This window comes from Lipotes vexillifer, unplaced genomic scaffold (assembly GCF_000442215.2).
Source record: "Lipotes vexillifer unplaced genomic scaffold, Lipotes_vexillifer_v1.1 scaffold528, whole genome shotgun sequence".
Taxonomy (NCBI): domain Eukaryota; kingdom Metazoa; phylum Chordata; class Mammalia; order Artiodactyla; family Lipotidae; genus Lipotes; species Lipotes vexillifer.
In genome coordinates, this window is record NW_006794582.1 from 2,280,828 (window position 1) to 2,301,512 (window position 20,685).

The window sequence follows — 20,685 nt, forward strand, 5'->3', positions numbered from 1 at the left end:
AAGATGCAAAAGGTTATGAAGAGGACTCTCTTTCCCAAGAAAGGAAGACTGTTCTTCAACCAAGAGCATAGGTAAGCTTATAGACTCTTTGGTAAAGTGGACACATCCTGCTAGGGGTGAGAAAAATGGTTCCTATCATCTCTTCCAATAAAAAATGTGTGTGAACAACATAGAACCAAAAGACAAGAATAGTTTATACTCTTCATTCTCTCATTCAGTAAATATTAAGCACCTACTGTGTGCCAAGCACTATTCTAGGTGAGAATAGCAGAGAAGAGCAGAGAACAAAGCAGACAAAAATCCTTGCCTTAGTGGAATTTACATTCTAGGGGGTGGAGATGGACAAGAAACAGGTATATAGTACGGAAGGTAGGGAGAGTGCTTTAAAGAAAAATAGAGTGGTGGAGCCTGCTATTTAAGGTGGGTGATAGGGGAGGGTATCCCCAAGGTGAAGACACTTGGGAATATGGAATGTGGAGCAAGCCATCCAGATATTTGGGGGAAGAGAATTCCAAGCAGAGGAAATGGCTAATACAAAGACCTTGAGGTAGGAACATGCTTGGAGTGTGCAAGGAATAGCAAAAAGGCAATAAGTGTGGTTGGAGCAGATTAAGCAAGGAAGAGAGTGGAACCAAATCATATAGGGTCTTTTAGGAGCTTGAATTTTATGCCAAGTGTGATGGAGCCATTGCAAGATATTGATCAGAGGAGTGACATAATCTGACATTCTAAAAGGCTCTCTCTGTGCTGTGTGGGGAACAGACTCTAAGGGGGCAAGAGTGGAAGCAAGAGGCCTAATAGCAGGCTGCTGTAAAGTTGTGGGTGGTTTCGATTTGGGTGGTCATGGTGGTGGTGAAAAAAGGCCCAACAATCTCAACTTCCCTAACAAAGAGTATTTTTAAAGTTATCGCTAGACAAGTAGAGTAAACTTTTTTTTTATCTTGGATGGGAAAATGGCTTAGATGTAAAAAATAAAGAGTAAGAATATTAAGGGCTTCTCTGGGTTGAACAATGTTAAGGCATCCCCTGGGAATCAGTGTTATTTAACATTTCATAAATGATCAAGAAAAAGGAATACTTTGAGACATTTCTAGGTACAAAAATTATACTCTGCTTTCCACATAGGAAAATGTCAAGTCAACAGGGGGCATCTCCTGGAACATTTCTAAAGCTATGTGAATTGGCTGGAAAGTGGCAGGTCACTTGCCAGGTGGACAAGTTTAAGGCAGCTCACATAGGGGGAGACAATTCAGGTGACATCTTTAAGATAATGAACTCTGAACTGCCAGCTGCCACCGAGGAAAGGGATCAGAAGCTGCTGTAGATTAAGCCCTTCAAGACATCAGCTCTCGTAAAATCCAAAATGCCAGTAAAAGTTCTGGTGGTCCAGAGTAAAGACAAAACATCAGTTTCAACAAAAACCTCAGGAAATCCCTTTTGGATCTCAGTATGCAGTGCTAGCCACCGCATCCTAAGAAAAAGAGCCAAAGAAAGGCAGCTTAAAGGATTAAAAGGATAGAGCAGCTTTTGTTTGATGGAGCAAATGCCCATAAAGGTGACCATCTGAGACAAGATAAGATGAAAGTCTATGAAAAGATGAGAAATTCAGAGAAAATTAAAATAGCCCTTTTCATACAATCTCATGATTGTAAAATCAGGGGACAAAAGAAGCTTGAAAATGGAGGTATTTCTGTGTAGAAAGGGGCCATCAGAGGGCATATAAAAGCCCTTCCAGTATGTGGAAGGACTGTGCTAGCAGTAACCAGGAGTGGGGTTGGAGAACGATCAGCCTATCTCATCAGTCCTTCGTTGGGACAAAAACTACTCTGGACTAGGGTGTGCTCCCTGCACCGCCACCGCCCCCCACCCCCCGCCCCACCCGGCCCCACCTCAGTCACTGTGGTATACAACCACAGAAACTCAAAAAGCAAAAAACACCGACAAGACATTAAAAGGATTCAAAATGCTAATATTAAATCTCATTCTGAGTCAAAACTAGGTTGAAAATAAATTCAAGTGTGAAGGATTTATAATTGATTAATAAGGGACATTAAGGATGTTTGAGGGTACATCCTTAATCTTTGTGATTCATGCCTTGGAGATGCGCTATGTCCTCTCAAGAAATGTTACTTTGTAGTCTGAACTGGATAGATAAAATAAGAATATTTCCTAAACAGTTTGTCAGCATCTGGGTTCTCATAGTCAGAAAGTGACAGTTATTGGTTGAAACAGATTTGATCATTTGAATTTCACCTACAGCACAAGTGCTTTAATAGTGATCAATTGCCTGAGGAGAGCGAGGCTCTTGTGAACCAACCGTTACTCACGTGTTGAACAGTTAGCAACTCTGGGCCATCGGGTCAGTATCGATCTTCCTCCACAGATTAAAATATATCAGGGTCCGAACGGAACGGGGGAGGGGAGAAGGTAATAACGAGTGTCGTTGAGTTGGGAGATGTTAAAAATGGGCTGCAACCAACACATGGGCCTTTACTTTTAGGTCAAAGATTTATGTATATAAATATATATGCTCTATCTTTCCAAAAAATAGACTCAGGAACCTCATTACCCCCAAAGAAAACAGCACCCTCTCCTCCTTCCCATAGGTCCCTTTCTTTACCTGCTTCTCCTGCCTGGGTTAAGGAACTTTCAGCCCCGCCTCCCGGCTCGTCCAAGCTCCGCCTGCCCGGTTCACCTGTGTGCCCAGCCCCTGACGTTACCGTTCGGCTTCAGCGGCCTGCAGGATTCCAGCTCCCGATTGGTCTGTCTGACCACAGCCTGCGCAGCCCACCAATGGCAGCGGCGCTGGGTGGGAGGGTGCCCACATCCAAGATGGCGCCCCCGGGAGCTGGGAGAGGGTGACCGGCAGCGGGGAAGCGGCCTGGGCTGGCCCTGCGATTGCGGGGTCCTGGGGGCATCTCGCTGGGTACCCCCCTGGCCAGCCTACAAGGCCTTCCCCGGGCCGGAGCAATGGCCGCCGAGAACAGCAAGCAGTTTTGGAAGAGGAGCGCCAAGCTACCGGGGAGGTGAGCCTAGGACGCTGAGAAGAGGGGATTGGACCAAACCCTTCCAGATCCTAAACCCTAAATCCCGCGGGCCTGGGGCGTCAGCGACCCAAGAAGGCTGGTTTGGGGAACCTGGGCGGGGAGAGCTGGGGCTGCCTGGTGGCGGGAGGACAGCTGTCAGGCAAAGGAGCGGGCACCGAGCTTTGGAGGTGGCTGGGTGTGGGAGCAGAGCCGGGACTGGGGGCGTAGGGCTCTGGAGGGGCTGCCCTCGGCCGGGAGGTGGCCGGAGTTCGGGCATAGGGGACAGTGGAATTGGGTGAATAATCAGTGTCGGTCCTGGACTTGGAAGGCCATCCCCAGAGCTGCTTTTCACTTTAAACAGAACTCCTTCGTGGGGGGAGGGGGTCTCCACCGCGCACAGGTAGTTGTTTGCACGAGGGTGGCCCCTTCCGTCGCTCCCCCAGCTCTGCACGTACGAATTTTTCTCCTGGACTCCCAAAAAAGTTCTGGTGGGAGCGTCTGCGGGGGTACAAGAAAAGTGAGGAAAATTCTTAAGCTCGACCTTACTTTATCTTGAGTTGGCCCTTTCCCGTTAGGAATTATTACAGGGTGACCTAGAATTGAGAATATTTCTTTAGCGTTTTCTAAGGATTTGTTCAACCCCGAGTGACCTCTTCCCCTCTGCCTGGTAATGTACTTCTTGCATTAAATTGTTTAGTAGGAGAACAGACTTTCTAAGTTACTCTCCACTCCCACGATCACCCCCTTTTTGGTGTATGTTGAGTCTCTTAGCAACTGTACATTCGTCAGTCTACTGTTGGTTTATAGTTTAAATCTGTTTGGGGGTAGTCCTAAGGAGTAAAAGGAGTGTTTATTACAGTCTTAAATTTAAGATTTCTGAGAGCCACAGTCTACTTGATAATGAAATTCATGTTTGGTTGTGCCCCACGTGCTACCCTTCCTTATTGATTGATTCAGGGATAATCCTTTAAACCTGTGGGTTTGTTTTTTTTTTTTTTTTTTAAATAGCAAGAGAGAAATGAGGGTCAGTGGTTGCTATACAGCACTCTTATTTTATTTAGGATCCTGTTAGACATCTGGGGATCAGCTTTAAGTAATACAAGGTAATGCACAAATAACTTCAGGTTAAAGTGCTGTGGAATCCCAGTGTTAATACTAATGCTAAAGACTTCTATGTTTTTAGATAGGCACCACTTCCTGCCAACTGATTCTTTTTCCTTCCTGGTCTAGGGAGCTCTCCAGTCTCGCTAACTGCTGTTCTCTGGGGATTTCCATGGTGAGATCATTAAATTTTGACATCTGAAGGTTATAATCAAAACCTATGGGAAAACTGTTAAATCAGGAAGTGGTGTTTGAGATGTGGGACATGGCAAAGTATTTTGTGCCTACTGACTGCTGGTCGTTATTAACAATTTTTGTTTTCATATTTCCTCTTTGGGATTGTAGAAACAGTCATCTTTTTTGCAAAGCACTACTTCTGTGAGATAGGAAGAGCAGTCTTTTCAGTGTCTTCAAGTTTCTGGCTTTTTCATTTTGAAGAGGAATATACAGGAATAGAAGAGAGAACATTTGAGTTCTGAAAGACTTGGATTATTTTGGGACTGTTATCTGTGTGATCAAGGGCAAATGATTTACTTAATCTCTTTAGGCCTCAGTTTCCTTATCTGTGAAATGAGGATAAAAATACTTTCTTAAAGGTTCCTGTGAGGACTGAATTAAACACCGTATTTGTAAAGAACCTAGGACAGTGTTTATTTAGCGCATTATAGTTGCTTGATAAATAGTAGTTATTAGTATTACTGTTATTATTAGAGAAAGTAAACATTTAAAAGAATGTTTCTCTGATCGTTACTCCAGTGCTAGGTATTTATTTTCATTGTTTATCTTAAGGCATTAAAGTGTTGCCAAAATTCATAATAGTACCTTGCTTGTTGAAGAGAAACATTGTTCAGCTGTGTGCTTTTAGCAGGGAAGCCCCAGGAGCTCCTGGTTATGGGAGAAAACTAAAGTTCTTTTAGATAGAACGTGCTTTGATTTAAGGAAAATATTAGGACATTTTCTCAAGAACAGAACTTTTGCATTTGTACTCTTTCAGTCATACTGAAGAAAAACTTTCTCTGGTTGGGGAAATGACACAGATAACTGTGTCTAGGTCCATGGCAACCTAGAAGTGAAACTAGTTTACTCTTTGCAAATTGAAAGGTAAAAATTCAAAGAGATGGCAGATTCCTTTCAGTTTCTTTGATCATGATCCAGCAACCTTAATTACAACAAATAGGAATTTTATGTAGTAAAATAGCCTCAAGTTCAAAATGAATTAAACATCCTTTTGGGGCTTCCCTGGTGGCGCAGTGGTTGAGAGTCCGCCTGCCGATGCAGGGGACACGGGTTCGTGCCCCGGTCCGGGAAGATCCCACATGCTGCAGAGCGGCTGGGCCCGTGAACCATGGCCGCTGAGCCTGCGCGTCCGGAGCCTGTGCTCCGCAATGGGAGAGGCCACAGCAGTGAGAGGCCCGCGTACCACAACAACAACAACAACAACAAACAACATCCTTTTGTAAAATAATAGCTTTATTGAGATAATTCACATATCATAAAAGTTCACCCTTTTCAAGTGTATAATTCAGTGGTATTCAGTATATTCATCTAGAGTATAAATGGTTTTGTGCAACCATAACCACTAATTTCAGAACATTTTCATCACCCCGAGAAGAAACCTCATAGCCATTAGTAGTCATTCCCCATCCCTTCCTCTCTCTGGCCCCTGGCAACCACTAATCTTTCTGTTTCTATGGATTTACCTATTCTGAACATTTCATATAAATGGAATAATGTGATATGAGGCCTTTTGTGCCTGGTTTCTTTTATTAAGTGTAATGTTTTCAGGGCTCATTCATGTTGTGGCATGTATCAGTATTTCATTCCTTTAATGGCTAAATAATATTCCTTGTATGGAAGTACCTCATTTTGTTTATCCATTCATTAGTTGATGGACATTAGGGTTGTTTCTACTTTTTGGCTATTATGAATAATGCTATGAAATTCACGTGCAGGTTTTTGTGTGAAAGTATGTTTTCTATTCTTTTGAGTATATGTAGGAGTGGAATTGCTGGGTCATATGGTAATTTGATGGAATTAAACATCTTTTTTAAGTTCTTTCAGTTATTCATAAGAGCCCCATGTACTTAATACATCAAATGGTCCTTGTGTGGATGCCTGGGAAGACAGGACATAGTATGTACCATGTGGTTAAGAATACAGACTCTGGAAACTTGAAACTAGTAGATAAATAAGTTCTGGAGAGTTAATGGACAGCATAGTGATTATAGTCAACAACACTGTATTATAAACTTCAAAGTAGCTAAGAGACTAGATCTTAATTGTTCTAACCACAAAGAAGAAATGATAATTATGTGACATGATAGACGTGTTAGCCAATGTGACAGTGGTAATCATATTGCAGTACAGTCAGCCCTCAGTGTCTGGGGGGGATTGGTTCCAGGACCCTCTCAGATACCAAAATCTGCAGATGCTCAAGTCCTTTATATGAAATGGCAGTATGGTTGGCCCTCAATATCCGTGGGTTCCATATCCATCCGCAGATTCAGCCAACCGTGGATCAAACTTCGGAGGGCGACTGTAAGTGTACTGAACCAACAGAATGTACATCTTAAACTTACACAATGTTATATGTCAATTATATCTCCAAAAAAGGAGAAAAAACAAAACAGAATGCAAGCTCTGGAACCTGACTGCCTGGTTTCAAATCCCAGCTCTGCCACTTTCTAACTGTGTGACCTTGGGCAGTTACTTAACCTCTTTGTGCCTTAGTTTCCTCATCTATAAAATGGGGACAGACTGTCTACCTTATAAGGCTGTTATGGGGATTAAATGAGATAACGCATAGAAAGTACATAGAAGGTACTCACTAATATTAGCCATTATGAAAATGATGGTTGTGATTACAGTAGCTCCTATTTTTATTTGTTTCTCCTAGTTGCTCTAGTTTCTGAAACTGGAATTGAAAAACTTTGATCAGTGGTGTGTCTGGAGCCCCCAGTGAGCCCTGGGTGGAAAAAAAATACCACCTATTGTTAATTAGGCAGAGGGTTTACGGAGGCACAAAGAAGCCTAATGCAGGGTCTCCGTGGCTGTCAGGTGTTCGTTACCGATGAAGAGTATGATTTTGAGCAGTGGTTCTCAAACTTTAATGAGTCACCTGGAAGGCTCGTTAAAACACAGATTGCCAGGCCCCACTTCCAGAGTTTCTTTTTTTTTTTAATTAATTAATTTTTGGCTGCATTGCGTGTTTGTTCATTGTGGTGCACGGGCTTCTCATTGCAGTGGCTTCTCTTGTTGCGGAGCACAGGCTCTAGGGACGCAGGCTTCAGTAGCTGTGGCTCAAAGGCTCTAGAGCACAGGCTCAGTAGCTGTGGCTCTAGTTGCTCCGCAGCATGTGGGATCTTCCCAGACCAGTCCTCGAACCCATGTCTCCTGCATTGGCAGACAGATTCTTAACCACTGCGCCACCAGGGAAGCCCACTTCCAGAGTTTCTAATTCAGTAGATCTGAGGTGGAACCTGAGAAGTTGAGCTTCTAAGAAGTTCCCAAACGATACCGCTACTGCTAATCTGGGAGCTGCACTTTGAGAACCACTGAGAAAAATAGCCCTGAATTAGATTGAAAGAAACCTGATTCCTAGTGCTGGATGCTTTTGCCGTATGGATACTGAACAATTTTTTTTTTTTTTTTTGGCCACACCACGAGGCATGTGGGATCTTAGTTCCCCAACTAGGGATCGAACGTGGCCCCCTGCAGTAGAAGTGCGGAGTCTTAACCACTGGACCGCCAGGGAAGTCCCTGGATACTGAACAATTAATGCATCTCTGTTTTGCTGTCTAATAGTATCTCTCACGTAACACATCCAAGCAGAACTCTTGATTTCCACATCTGCCCACTCCTGCAAAGGTATTCTGTCCATCTCACTTAATGGCCCATTGACCAAGTTCCTCAGCCCAAAAATCCTAATGTCTTTCATCCTTCTCTTTATCTTCCTGCCACATCCAATTCATTAGCAAGTCCTGTGTTGGCTTGTCACAATATATCCTGAATATGAGCTGTTCTCACCACTTTTCCCCCTACTACCAGGATCAGACTGAGTCCTCTCTTACCTGGACCACTGCTATACCTTCCTAACTGGTCTCCCTGCTGTGAGTGGAGTCGGTGCCCCTAATCCCCGTTGTTCAAGTCAGCTATAGTTAGGAGGCTACTGCAGTTAGTAGAGGGAGAGGTTAAGAGAGCTTAGATTAGGGCAATGGCAATAAAGGACAAGTTTGGGAATATCTACAGGACTTGGTAAATCATTGGATTTGAGGAGTAAGGGAGAAGGAGGTGCCAAAGAGATGTCACCTTCAGGTTTCTGGCTTGGGTGGTCAGGTAAGATTGTGGTGTCCTATCCTCAGAAAAAGCCACATTTTTGGACAACGTACTGACTACTCCATGCTCCGTTTTCTTATCTATGAAATGAGAAGTCTGGATTAAGTGAGCTCTGAGGCTCTTACCAGTTCTGATGTTGAATGTTAAACTTGCCAACTCCAACTCGTGTCACTTGATATTTCTCTTTTGCTCTGTCACTCACAAAAGCATGATTTATAGGTAAGAGTAGATTTGGCGGGGGGGCCGCCAAAAGTGGGTTTTTCTGTCTTGTGCTTTTGAAAGCAGTGAATCACTGGCCCCACTGAACATCTGAGTGTCACGAAATTGTAGAACGTTAGAATTCCACCCTAAGAGCACTGCCAGTGAGGAAACTGAGGCCAGAGGGGGAAAGCGACTTGCCCCAAAGGACACTGTAAATTTCTTGACTTCTAGTCCACACTCTGCTACTGCTCCCCCCTTCCCTCAGTCTCTGCGAAGATTTAGACACCGTCTGTCCAAGCACCTCATCCAGTCCAAGGGTGTGGACGCTGCCATTGAAAAGATGCGGATGAGACTTGGAGTAGGAGAGACAAATGTGAGCCAAAGCCTGGCTCATTTCCCACATTCTTATTTCCAATCCTTCTGGGGAGGGCTTCTCCCTCTTTTTAAGCAAAAGTGTTTATTGTGAAAGTCAAGGAGCTCTTTTAACATTCAGTGAAGTTGAGAAAAGTGTCTGATCACTTGAATTACTTAGGAGCCCATGGATTTTTAACTGAAACCGTCTGTCATTTGGTCATTTTTCATAACACTAACGAGTCTGATAGTAGACTTGGCGTAATGATCCCAGCCTATCTGGGCAGGCACATTACCACATATTCTTAGCTTGGAAATGCTTTATTGATAAAGTCAGTGACTAGGAGATAGTGAATTATCCCTGAAACAGCCAGTTCTGGAAGACTTTCATCAAGTGAGTGTGTGACCCTGCATTGATTGCCAGCATGTTTGGCTTTAAATTGGATAGCTCTGTTCCCATGTTTGCTTTAGCTCCTCTGTCAGTGCTGAACAAACACCTGTTGATTTTTTCCTGTCAAGTTTTTTGCACCGTTCCGACTACGTGAACCAGCTATTCCAGTACATCCTTTGGAGTTGGTTTATTGAAGAGAACAACGGAGGTTGACCGAGATTTTTGCTTCATTTTGTCTTTGTTGTAGCACAGCCCGTGGCATTCTTTTCTCTGTGTGTGCAGTGTGATTTCTCTGAGAGGCAGTGTGATTGCCTCTTGTTTTTAGGTCTAGCTAGACAGGAGTCAGCTTAAACAGAGGTCTTGTATAGTTCCAGCCTTGACTCACTAAGGATTGTTAAGTGCCTGCTGGTGTGTGTCATGCTCTGCCAGGTGGTGGGGGGACTACAGAAAAAGACATGGTGCCACCACTGCTCAGTAGAAGCTGAAAAACTCCTTGGCAGCACAGCTTCCCCTGGTGAGGATGCTGCATATTACTGCCTTTCCAGTTTTTCCACTTAACATATGTTACTTCTGTAATCAGAAAAACTTAAAAGCAGAGCTGGGTAAAAACACATTGTTGAGTGAGAAAAGCAAGATGTAGACCGATATGTACATGCAATCTTTTATGTAAAGTTTTAAAACATAAAAAAGATATTATATGTTGTTTATGGATACATGAATATATGTAAAAGTATAAAAGCAGATGGGAAGGATTTTGCACCCACTTCAGGATAGTGGTTATCTCTTGGGGAGGCAGGGGAATGGGGCTGGGGACTGCAACTGGGACTTCAGAAGTCTCTCTAACGCTTAATTTTCTTAAAAACAGAAATGTGACAAGTGTTAAGATTTGTTAAGTCAGAGTGATGGGTTCATGGATGTTATATCTTTCTCTGTACTTTTCTTTGTGTTTGAAAATGTGAATTAAATGCCTTTTACATTTGTGGTAGAGCAAATGTTTCTTAAATTTGTGTTGGAGAAATCAGCCAGCCAGCCATGAAATTAAGTAGTATTTAAAGTAGCATTTATGATTTAGCGTCAAAGTAAGTCATAAATACAGTATGGTGTCATTTATATAAAGTCTTTAAAACATGCAAAGCAACACTATATATTGTTTAGGGATACATACATAGAAAATGTAAAAACAAAAATGAGGGTGAAAAATGCCAGATTCAATAAAATGGTTTCCTAGGAAGGGAGGAAGGGTTGTGCTGGAGTTTCAACTCCGTGATGTCTTATTTCTTTTCTTTCTTTTGGCTGTGCCACGCAGCATGTGGGACCTTAGTTCCCTGACCAGGGATCAAACCCACGTCCCCTGCACTGGAAGCGCAGAGTCTTAACCACTGAACCGCCAGGGAAGTCCAATAATGTCTTATTTCTTATGTAGGTATTAAGCACCTACCTGGGTGTACCCTATATTATGGTCTAAATCTAGTTTATTTTAAAAAATTACTTATTTTTTTTAAAGCAATATAAGCCCTGATGTCTGCATTTTAGGGAATCAGAGAAGGAATGGGTTAGTGGATGCTCAGAGAAGGTCGTATGCGGCAGTGGGTGTAGAATTTGAAGGAATTTTTTAGGATGGATAAGATTTTGAAAATGGAGTAGGCAAAAGAGCCCAGTTTAGTATTTAAGGTGATTTTGGAAGGTGGAGTGGAGACCAGCCTGCTCTAGAGTTGAGTTTGAGTTTGGGAGGAGTGGATGGTACAGTTTGATAGGTGAATTATACATGCCAGGAAATTGAGCACCTTAATCACCAGGCTCTTGCCATCTGTCTTCATTTAGTCTCTGTGATCATCTGGGCTTCTCTTCCTTTTCTAACTTCTTGCTTCTCATTTTTGAGATTCAGTAAACTGATAAATTATACAAAGTGTTCCTGGTACAGATACATCATGGTTTAGTTCAAGAATATGTTAACAAGTTCAATTTATGCTCTGATACCTTGGCTGATGAAGTGCATCATTTATCTTGGCCTTTCTGGCTGTGCCAGCTGACATCTTTAAAAAATAGCCTACCATGATTTTAAGATCCCGTTCCTGGATGGTAATTGACGCCTTTGGCCTTTAAACCTGCACAATTAGGATTGTTTTTTTTCTGCATGGATTACTGGCAGGTGGTAATACTCATTTATGGAGAGAACCTAAGGATTCTCTCATATTTTTCTACTCAGTCACCCAACCCAATTTACCCATTGAAATCATCCTGCAAAGTTTATTCTCTGATCTTTATATTTTACTAACATAGAAGCTTATGGACTTGGAGAGTTCAGGTGTACTCAGAGTATTTGCAAACATTAAAGTAGAAATCAGTGGCCCTCTGGGTTTTCTAGTTTGTTTGTGCTTTTTGTTTTGTCTAAGCTTTCTCTCTCTAAGCCAAACTTTGCTGTATTCTTTAATCCCTCGTATTTTCTCTCTTCTTTTCCTCTGCCTAGGAAACTCTATAAATACATTCAAGTAGTACTGTTTGTATTTCTGTGGTCCTACATGTGATGGTTAATTTACAAATTACTTAACCTTCCAGAGAAGTTTAAGGAGTAGGGATTCTTACAACTAAAAAGGTCAGGGACATAGTCATAACTAAAGATTGTACACAAGAATATTCCCTTTGGGGAACCTCTTGCACTGTTGGTGGGAATGTAAATTGATACAGCCACTGTGGATAACAGTATGGAGGTTCCTTAAAAAACTAAAAACAGAACTACCATACAACCCAGCAATCCCACTACTGGGCATATACCCTGAGAAAACCATAATTCAAAAAGAGTTGTGTACCACAATGTTCATTGCAGCTCTATTTACAATAGCCAGGACATGGAAGCAACCAAAGTGTCCATCGACAGATGAATGGTTAAAAAAGATGTTGCACATATATACAATGGAATATTACTAAGCCATAAAAGGAAACGAAATTGAGTTATTTGTACTGAGGTGGATGGACCTAGAGTCTGTCATACAGAGTGAAGTTAGTCAGAAAGAGAAAAACAAATACCACATGCTAACACAATAAAGACAGAGACATAGGGAATGGACTTGAGGACAAGGGGAGGGGGAAGGGTAAGCTGGGAGGAAGTGAGAGAGTGGCATGGATTTATATATACTACCAAATGTAAAATAGATAGCTAGTGGGAAGCAGCCACATAGCACAGGGAGATCAGCTCCATGCTGTGTGACCACCTAGAGGGGTGGGACAGGGAGGGTGGGAGGGAGACGCAAGAGGGAGGAGATATGGGGTTATATGTATATGTATAGCTGATTCACTTTGTTATACAGCAGAAACTAACACACCATTGTAAAGCAGTTATACTCCAATGAAGATGTTTAAAAAAAAAGAGAATATTCCCTTTGGAATCTTAGTAGAAATCAATGTGAATTGGCTACATTTTTATTTAAAAGCAACTTTAGGATCACATCTGTTATGTCAAAGTAGGTACTTGGTAAACTTGTTCTATTTTCTAAATGTTAAGTAAGGAATAAATTACAAAAATTGGAAGGAGGAAGAAAACCAACCTTTCTTAAGCACTGAGTGTGTGCCAGGCAGCGTTCACCTCACTACTTGCTAGTGTTACTACCTGCAGAAATTGTGCTGAAGGGCTTTTTACACATTATCCCGTTTAAACCTCCCAACCCTCTTAAGATTGCTTAATTTATTTCTTAAAAAGGCGATAATGTACACAATACTAAATCAGAAAGGTACAAAAAGGTTTGCACTGAAAACTAAGTCTCTGTCACAGGGCCCTCCAGTCATCAGTTCCACTTCCGTACCACTGCTACTGGTGTCTTACGTGTTCTTTCAGAGATACATTATAAATACATAGACATGATCATATATAATTATGTGGATATATTTTATTTTAAAGATTTTTACAAAATGGAGGTATTATTAGCATATAATTCTGCATCTTTTTTCTTTAAAATAAATTTATTTATATATTTATTTTTGGCTGTATTGAGTCTTCGTTGCTGCACGTGGGCTTTCTCTAGCTGCGGAGAGCGAGGGCTACTATTCATTGTGGTTTGCGGGCTTCTCATTGCAGTGGCTTCTCTTGTTGTGGAGCACAGGCTCTAGGGTGCGCAGGCTTCAGTAGTTGTAGCACATGGGCTCAGTAGTTGTGGCTCATGGGCTCAGTAGTTGTGGCTTACAGGCTCTAGAGCACAGGCTCAGTAGTTGTGGCGCATGGGCTTAGTTGCTCCGTGGCACGTGGGATCTTCCCGGACCAGGGTTCCGGCCCATATGCCCTGCATAGGCAGGCAGATTCTCAACCACTGCACCACCAGGGAAGAGCCCTCTGCATCTTTTTTCAATGAATGTTTCATGTCAGTGGATGTAGAACTGCCTAATTCTTTTTAACAGATGTACTGTAATTTATACATTACATTGATAATAATCCTTTTTCTTTTAATAGGAAAGTTCAGCCCATTTATATTTATTGGAAAGACTGATATATTTGGTTTTAGTTCTGTTTTTAATATTTTATTTTAATATTTTATTTTAAAAAAATCTTTCACTATCAGGACAGTACTTGCTTTGGGAGGTGTGTGTGTGTGTGTGTGTGTGTGTGTGTGTATTCTGATGATTTGAAAGGTTTATCTTTTTATTCTAGTGATTGCTTATAACTTTTTACCATATTTCTTCAGACAGTATCTATTGACTCTCTGCCATGAGTAATGATGAAATTAGTAGTTATATTTCCTGCCTCCTCCTCACTTGCTTTTAGTTGATTATATTATTTTTATTTTATTTTATATCTTGAAACATACTTATTACCTATATTACTTGAGCTATCAGCTTTAAATGTCTTTTGAGCCTTGTCAGCAAAAGATGAGGAAATCAGTCTACTTGTTTCAATATACTTTTTCCTCCATCCCACTTTAACATTTGCCAATTACATTATTTTTACATTCTCTTCCGTAACCATAAAGCCTCAAATTTAAGACTCAGGCTTAAGGTAAAATCAATTAAATGGCTCTCCATCAGTCCTTTTGCCATAGTTTCTCCATTTATTTCATTATTAATAGAAGTTTTTCCTCTAGTAGTTTCTTCAGGAAGGAGTCAGGGAGACCATATTCCCTGAGTTCTTACATATTGAAACATGTTTTTCTGTCACCTTTGTACTTAACAGTTTGGCTTGATAAACAATTATTTTCAGGTCACTCTTTTTTTCTTTTTTTTTTTTAAACTGTGAACTACTACAGAAAAGTACATGAAACAATTGTTTGGTATAATACTCGATAAATAATGTCAAAGTGAATACCCCAGAATCCCCCTATGTCTGTTCTCCCTCACACCTCCTTCCTTCCCCTCAGTGATAACCACGTCCTTTTATGTTAATCACTCCTTGCTTTCTTTATAGTGTTACTACTATGGATGCATCCCTAGATAATAGAAATCGTTTTTGTCAGTTTCTGAAGTGTATATATAGAGAATTATACAGTATCTACTCTTTTATTCTTTGCTTTTTTGCTCAACATGACATTTGTAAGATCTATTCACATTACTTTCAGCCTTACTCCATTTATTTACGTTGCCGTAAAGTATTATGTGAACACATGACAGTTTATTTCTCTGTTGATAGACACTTGGGTTGTTCCTAGTTTGGGGCTAAAAGGATCCATAATGCTATGGACACTTTTATATGTATCTCTTGATACACATATCTATATATTTCTCTAAAGATATATATTTGGGAGTGAAAATACTGGGTCTTAGGGTATGCATATTTTGTTCTTCCTAGATACAGCCAAACTTTTTTGAAGTGGTCGTATCTCTTTATACCCCTACCAGCAGTGTGTGAGAGTCCCGTGGGTCACTCTACTCTTGATTTGTGGTGTTGCTTCACTGTCTTGTAGTCCAAGTGGTCCTTTGGGGTAGGTGATATTCCATTTTTATAGATGAGAAAGCATATTCAGGTAGTTTAATGCAAGTTTATAGAGGTAATAGATGCCACAACTGGCATTTGAACTGTTCTCTCCAACTCTAAAGCCTTTCCATGCTGCCTTCATTACAGATGGAACTTCCTGACAGTCAGTTACGTAGGGCACTGAAACCTCACCAGGGAAGATGAACATTTTTTTTTTTTAAAGAGTAGGGTGCTATCCTTTGGCTTGGGTATAGTTGTTCTTGGAGACAGCCTGCTTCTCAAAGTCCCTTCCAGTGTTGTGATTCAGGTGGTACTCACCCAACATATTTACTTTCCTGACAACTTGCTTCTTCCTTTTTTCCTTGCTTTTAGCATCCAGCCCGTGTATGGAGCACAGCACCCTCCTTTGGACCCTCGGCTCACCAAAAAGTAAGTCAAGATATTTTTCCTTTCATGCATGTACTTCTCCTAAAACCCCGAAACCCCCCCTACTTTGTTGAAATGACAGTTTCCACTTGGACCTTTTCTAGAGTCTCCTCTGCTCTATTTTGGATCAGAAGATGAGCAATCTTCTTACCTCTAAGCAGTCCATTACTAAGTGGAAAATTAACTTACATCATAGATTTTTTTCTTATATTGGAAGCTGGTATATGTAGGGGTTTGGTGTTGGATTCTCTGTTCTGTGAGAAGGTCTTTATTGATTAAATATTGTCCTGAAATTGAATGATTGATGACCTTCTTCTGGTTTCTGGGGCCCATTGCTTCTGAGTATATATATGGGTCTGCCCTCTTCCTTATTCTCTGAGAATTGAGGCAAATAGAACATAACTGTGGGACTGGCAGTTTTCAGGTCCCCTTTCTCTTTGACACACTCAAGGAAACCCAGCCAGACAATGGAGTTCAAAGCTCCCTGGAGACTATTTCTTTTTTTTTCTTTCTTTTTTTTTTTTTTTAATCCCACCCCACCCCCTGTCCTGAAGGCTATTTCTTCTAGTAAAATTCCAGTAAATTATTTTCTAACACAGCAGAGACCCTAGTTAAATCCAAGATGTGTGGGTGTGTATTTGTACCCCCAATTATCGCTTTATCACATCTTTCTCTCATAGGCCATCATTCAGCCACAATAAATTTAAATGAGGAGATGGGTCGTCTTCTCGCATGTTCTAAGAACTTTTGCCTCTATCTTTGAGCAGGCTTAATCTTAGAGACTTATTTCTAGGAAAGTTGTTGTTTGTAGTGAAAGCTGAATGATTTGAGCGGTACAGGAGACCTAGGTTCTCATCCTTCAGGGGCCTGTGTGATAATATCTACCCTTTCTTTCTTCATAGTCAATGGGGAAGTAAAGATAATGTACATTAAAATATTTTGAATACCTAGAAAAATACCTTATCAAATATGCATCATCAATATTTTAATATTCTTTTAATAACTTAATGTGTGGTGAACTTTCTATAATTCTACCAGCTCATTCTTTTTGCAATTTGGCCAATGTGTAGAAGGTACAGTCTCTGAATTACTACAGAGGCATGACTGCTGTTCATTTCTGTAAAATGCACAATTTTTATATCAGGAACCACTAGAGTGTAAGCTCTCTGTTCACCACTGTACCCTTAGCACCTAGACCAGCAGGTTGCACATAGTAGGCACTTAGTAAATATTTATGGAATGAAGTCCCTGCATTTACTTCGACAATGGGTTTTTCTTTCACGTTTCTTAGTATGTACCTTGTATTAGATCTTCTTAAGGGGAAACATGTTTTCTGTGGTACTTTTGTGATATTTTCATTAAGTATAATGAATTTTATTTCCTCGTTTTACCATCCGTGGACTCTCTGGTCTGTTGGCCAGTGTAACAGGCACTGTTAATTACCTTCCCAACAGTCTTCCCTGCATCTGCTTCTTCCTTGCTCAGGAACCACAGTTCTATTCAGTTCTTGAGCAGGTGCACAAAGTGTACTTAGGTGTCTGGGTTAGTTTAAGCCTTTTATAATAATTCCTTGGTAATACCAGTGACTGGTCTATGATGGGCTCATCTCATTGGTTCTGGCCAATGAGATGTAAAAGAAAGTCTCCTGAAGGAAGGTTCTTGGAAGGATTTTCTTTTTTTGACCAGAGAGAGAACATTTTGTGAAGAAAGCTGCATTTTGCCTCCACTCACATTTCCTGCTTTTCAATGCGTTAGTGTGAAAATGAGATGCGAGGGACTTCCCTGGTGGTGCAGTGATTAAGAATCCGCCTGCCAATGCAGGGGACACAGGTTTGAGCCCTGGTCTGGAAAGATCCCACATGCCGCGGAGCAACTAAGCCCGTGCACCACAACTACTGAGCCTGCGCTCTAGAGCCCATGAGCCACACTGCTGAGCCTGCATGCCACAACTACTGAAGCCCGTGCGCCTAAAGCCCATGCTCCTCAACAAGAGAAGCCACCACAATGAGAACCCCACACGCTGCAGCGAAGAGTAGCCCCTGCTTGCCATAACTAGAGAAAGCCCACGCACAGCAACGAAAACCAAACGCAGCCAAAAATAAATAAATAAATAAATAAAATTAAAAAAAAAAAGAAAATGAGATGCGAAGAACTGTAACAGTTAACTTGTACCCTGAGGGAAAGGCAAGAGAATTGCAGAGACACCAGCTCAGTGCCCTGGCATCATGGTCTTTACAACTTAAGCGTCATAGTTGAGTATTCTGTTCCTTGTAGCCAGTTCTGTTCGCAGCCAGGATTTGTTGATTGGTAATAGATCCATTACAGCATAATTTATAATGGCCTTTGATAAACACATGGCTAACGTAAAATCTGCCATCCACCTGTATATAAGGCAGTGGGATGTACTATCCTATTTTATGTTTGGGTCAGAGTCACCATACCTTCTCTGCATCTGTCATCAACTGAGTTTTCCGTGATTCTGTATTTAGGGCAGGTCTTGAGGAATATCACCATATCCCAGACTGCCAAGGCAAACTTTATATACTCTTGTTTTTCCCACCTATTTTAAATTTATTTTTATGTTAATTTTTTGGCTGCACCGCAGCATGCGGGATATTAGTTCCCCAACCAGGGATCAAACCCGCGCCCCCTGCAGTGGAAGCGCGGAGTCTTAACCACTGGACCGCCAGGGAAGTCCCTTTTTCCCACCTATTAATGATATAAAACTATGAATGTTTCCACTGGTCATTCAGCGGAGTTGCATTCATACTTTCAGTAGAATCGTTATTCAGCTCTGCAATTTGGGAGGAATATAATTGTCACTGAATAAATTGCATCCCTTTTTTGTGCATGTGGTGGTTTGGTATTACCACTCTACAATCTGGGACAACATCTAGGTCTGCACTGGACCATTTTACAATTCCAGATTGTCACGGTAAAACGTTTATTGCCCTTATTTGAGTACCTTTGTTGGGACATTTTTATTACTTTCTCCGCTACCTGATTACCGTTCCACTTCAGGCTACCATTAATTACTGTGTGGTTAATCCTCATTACAGCAGAAGCCTTTACATTGGGTCTTCAATCATCTAAACTGCACGAGCACAGTAAGTCATTACCTGTCTGTGTACATTGACTTCCATTTGCCAAATTATTGCCATTAGTGATAATATTGCCTGCAATAATTTTTATAGCTCAGATAAAACTAGTCTTACCACAGAGCGGCCCCATTGGCCACTTGATGGTATGATAAACTTCTAAATTTATTGTTTTCTGAATTGATATCCTAGTTCTGAGTTATAAATCTAGTTCATGTGAAGCCACACTAGTCATTGATATGACTGGATTTAGCAAATTCCCCACTTGCTTCACACCCCTTTACCAGTGTCAAACGTTATTTTTCTAAATAAATTTGTGTTGTATTTCTATCAAGTGAACAGCTGTCTCAGTAAAACAACATAGTATTAATCAAATCACAGAATGATCGATCTTTTGTTTCCTAACCCATATAACAAACAAACTATAATTTGGCATACAGATGTAAGGAGGTATGGTGAAGGTGTCTATGCGAGGCCGGGTTGGTTATAACTTTGATATAGTTCTGTTTAAGTAATTTTGGTTAAACTTCAAGCCACACTGTGGCATTATTGTGCCTCAGGTTAGTTATAAATTAGTTGGGACCATGTTAAAATTAGGCAGCCTATAAGCCAAAGGCACCCCCAGATAGAATTACCTGGATTAATATTTTACTGACACTCACCATGGCCCATCTCTTGGTGCGGTATTTGTTTGTTTGTTTGTTTTTAAAATTTATTTATTATTATTTTCAGCTGCATTGGGTCTTTGTTGCTGCGCGCGGACTTTCTCCAGTTGCAGCGAGGGGGGCTACTCTTCGTTGCGGTGCACAGGCTTCTTATCGCTGTGGCTTCTCTTGCTGTGGAGCACGGACTCTAGAGCGCAGGCTCAGTAGTTGTGGCTCGCGGGCTTAGTTGCTCTGCGGCATGTGGGATCTTGCCGGACCAGGGCTTGAACCCATGTCCCCTGCACTGGCAGGCAGATCCTTAACCACTGTGCCACCAGGGAAGTCCCTGGTGCAGTGTTTTGATCCACTCCAGGGTGTGCATATGCTTCACCCAATGTTAGACTAATAGCATCTAGTCAATTCTTTGACCTGAGTTAAAATTCAGCTTCTTGATTCATGGTTTATTTAAAGAATTCTTAAGACATCAAGAGGGTATTTAAGAAACACCAACCAAGGAAAAAAAAATAACCTTGGCATCCAAAGTACTCTTTTTTTTTTTTCCAGTATGCGGGCCTCTCACTGCTGTGGCCTCTCCCGTTGCGGAGCACAGGCTCCGGACGCGCAGGCTCAGCAGCCATGGCTCACGGGCCTAGCCGCTCTGCGGCATGTGGGATCTTCCTGGACCGGGGCACGAACCCGTGTCCCCTGCATCGGCAGGCGGACTCTCAACCACTGTGCCACCAGGGAAGCCCCCAAAGTACTCTTTATCACTCCATTGGAATCGTCCTGTGCAATCTTGAGGTACACGTGGTCTCTAAGGAGGAAAACAATAACAGTAGCCACATACTCCTATGGAGCATTCTTTTGATGGCAGATCTTTCTTACACATCCACCTATTTGTTCTTGACAGTGAACCACTGAGGTAAGTACTGCAGGTTGTGGATCCTGGATTTCCTTTCACAGAGGAGAAGCATAGTGATGAATCGAGAACATACAGCCTCAAGAGGTCTGCAGAGAAGTAATTTGCCTCTGGCTCATGGATTTTTTTTTTTTTTTTAATATTTCCAGATGCTTTTAAAAAAAAAAAAATCTTTATTGGGGTATAATTGCTTTACTGGCTCATAGATTTTTGACGTGCAGATTTTTGCGTTGCATTGCCTCAGTTTTGTTTTCTTTGATTTGGGCTCTTGTTCTTTTTTTTTTTTTTTTTTTTTTTTTT

General features: G+C 41.4%; 1 protein-coding gene across 1 annotated transcript in view; it reads left to right on the forward strand.

The window, feature by feature from the left end:
- Nucleotides 1-2,825: 2,825 nt before the first annotated feature.
- The window catches only part of TBC1D22B (TBC1 domain family member 22B), a 63,222-nt gene continuing 45,362 nt past the window's right edge, over nt 2,826-20,685 (forward strand). The window contains exons 1-2 of the mRNA XM_007467285.1: nt 2,826-3,026; nt 15,671-15,727. Of these exons, the coding sequence (XP_007467347.1) occupies nt 2,971-3,026; nt 15,671-15,727 (113 nt within the window). The 5' untranslated portion in view covers nt 2,826-2,970. The remainder of the gene's footprint in view (nt 3,027-15,670; nt 15,728-20,685) is intronic.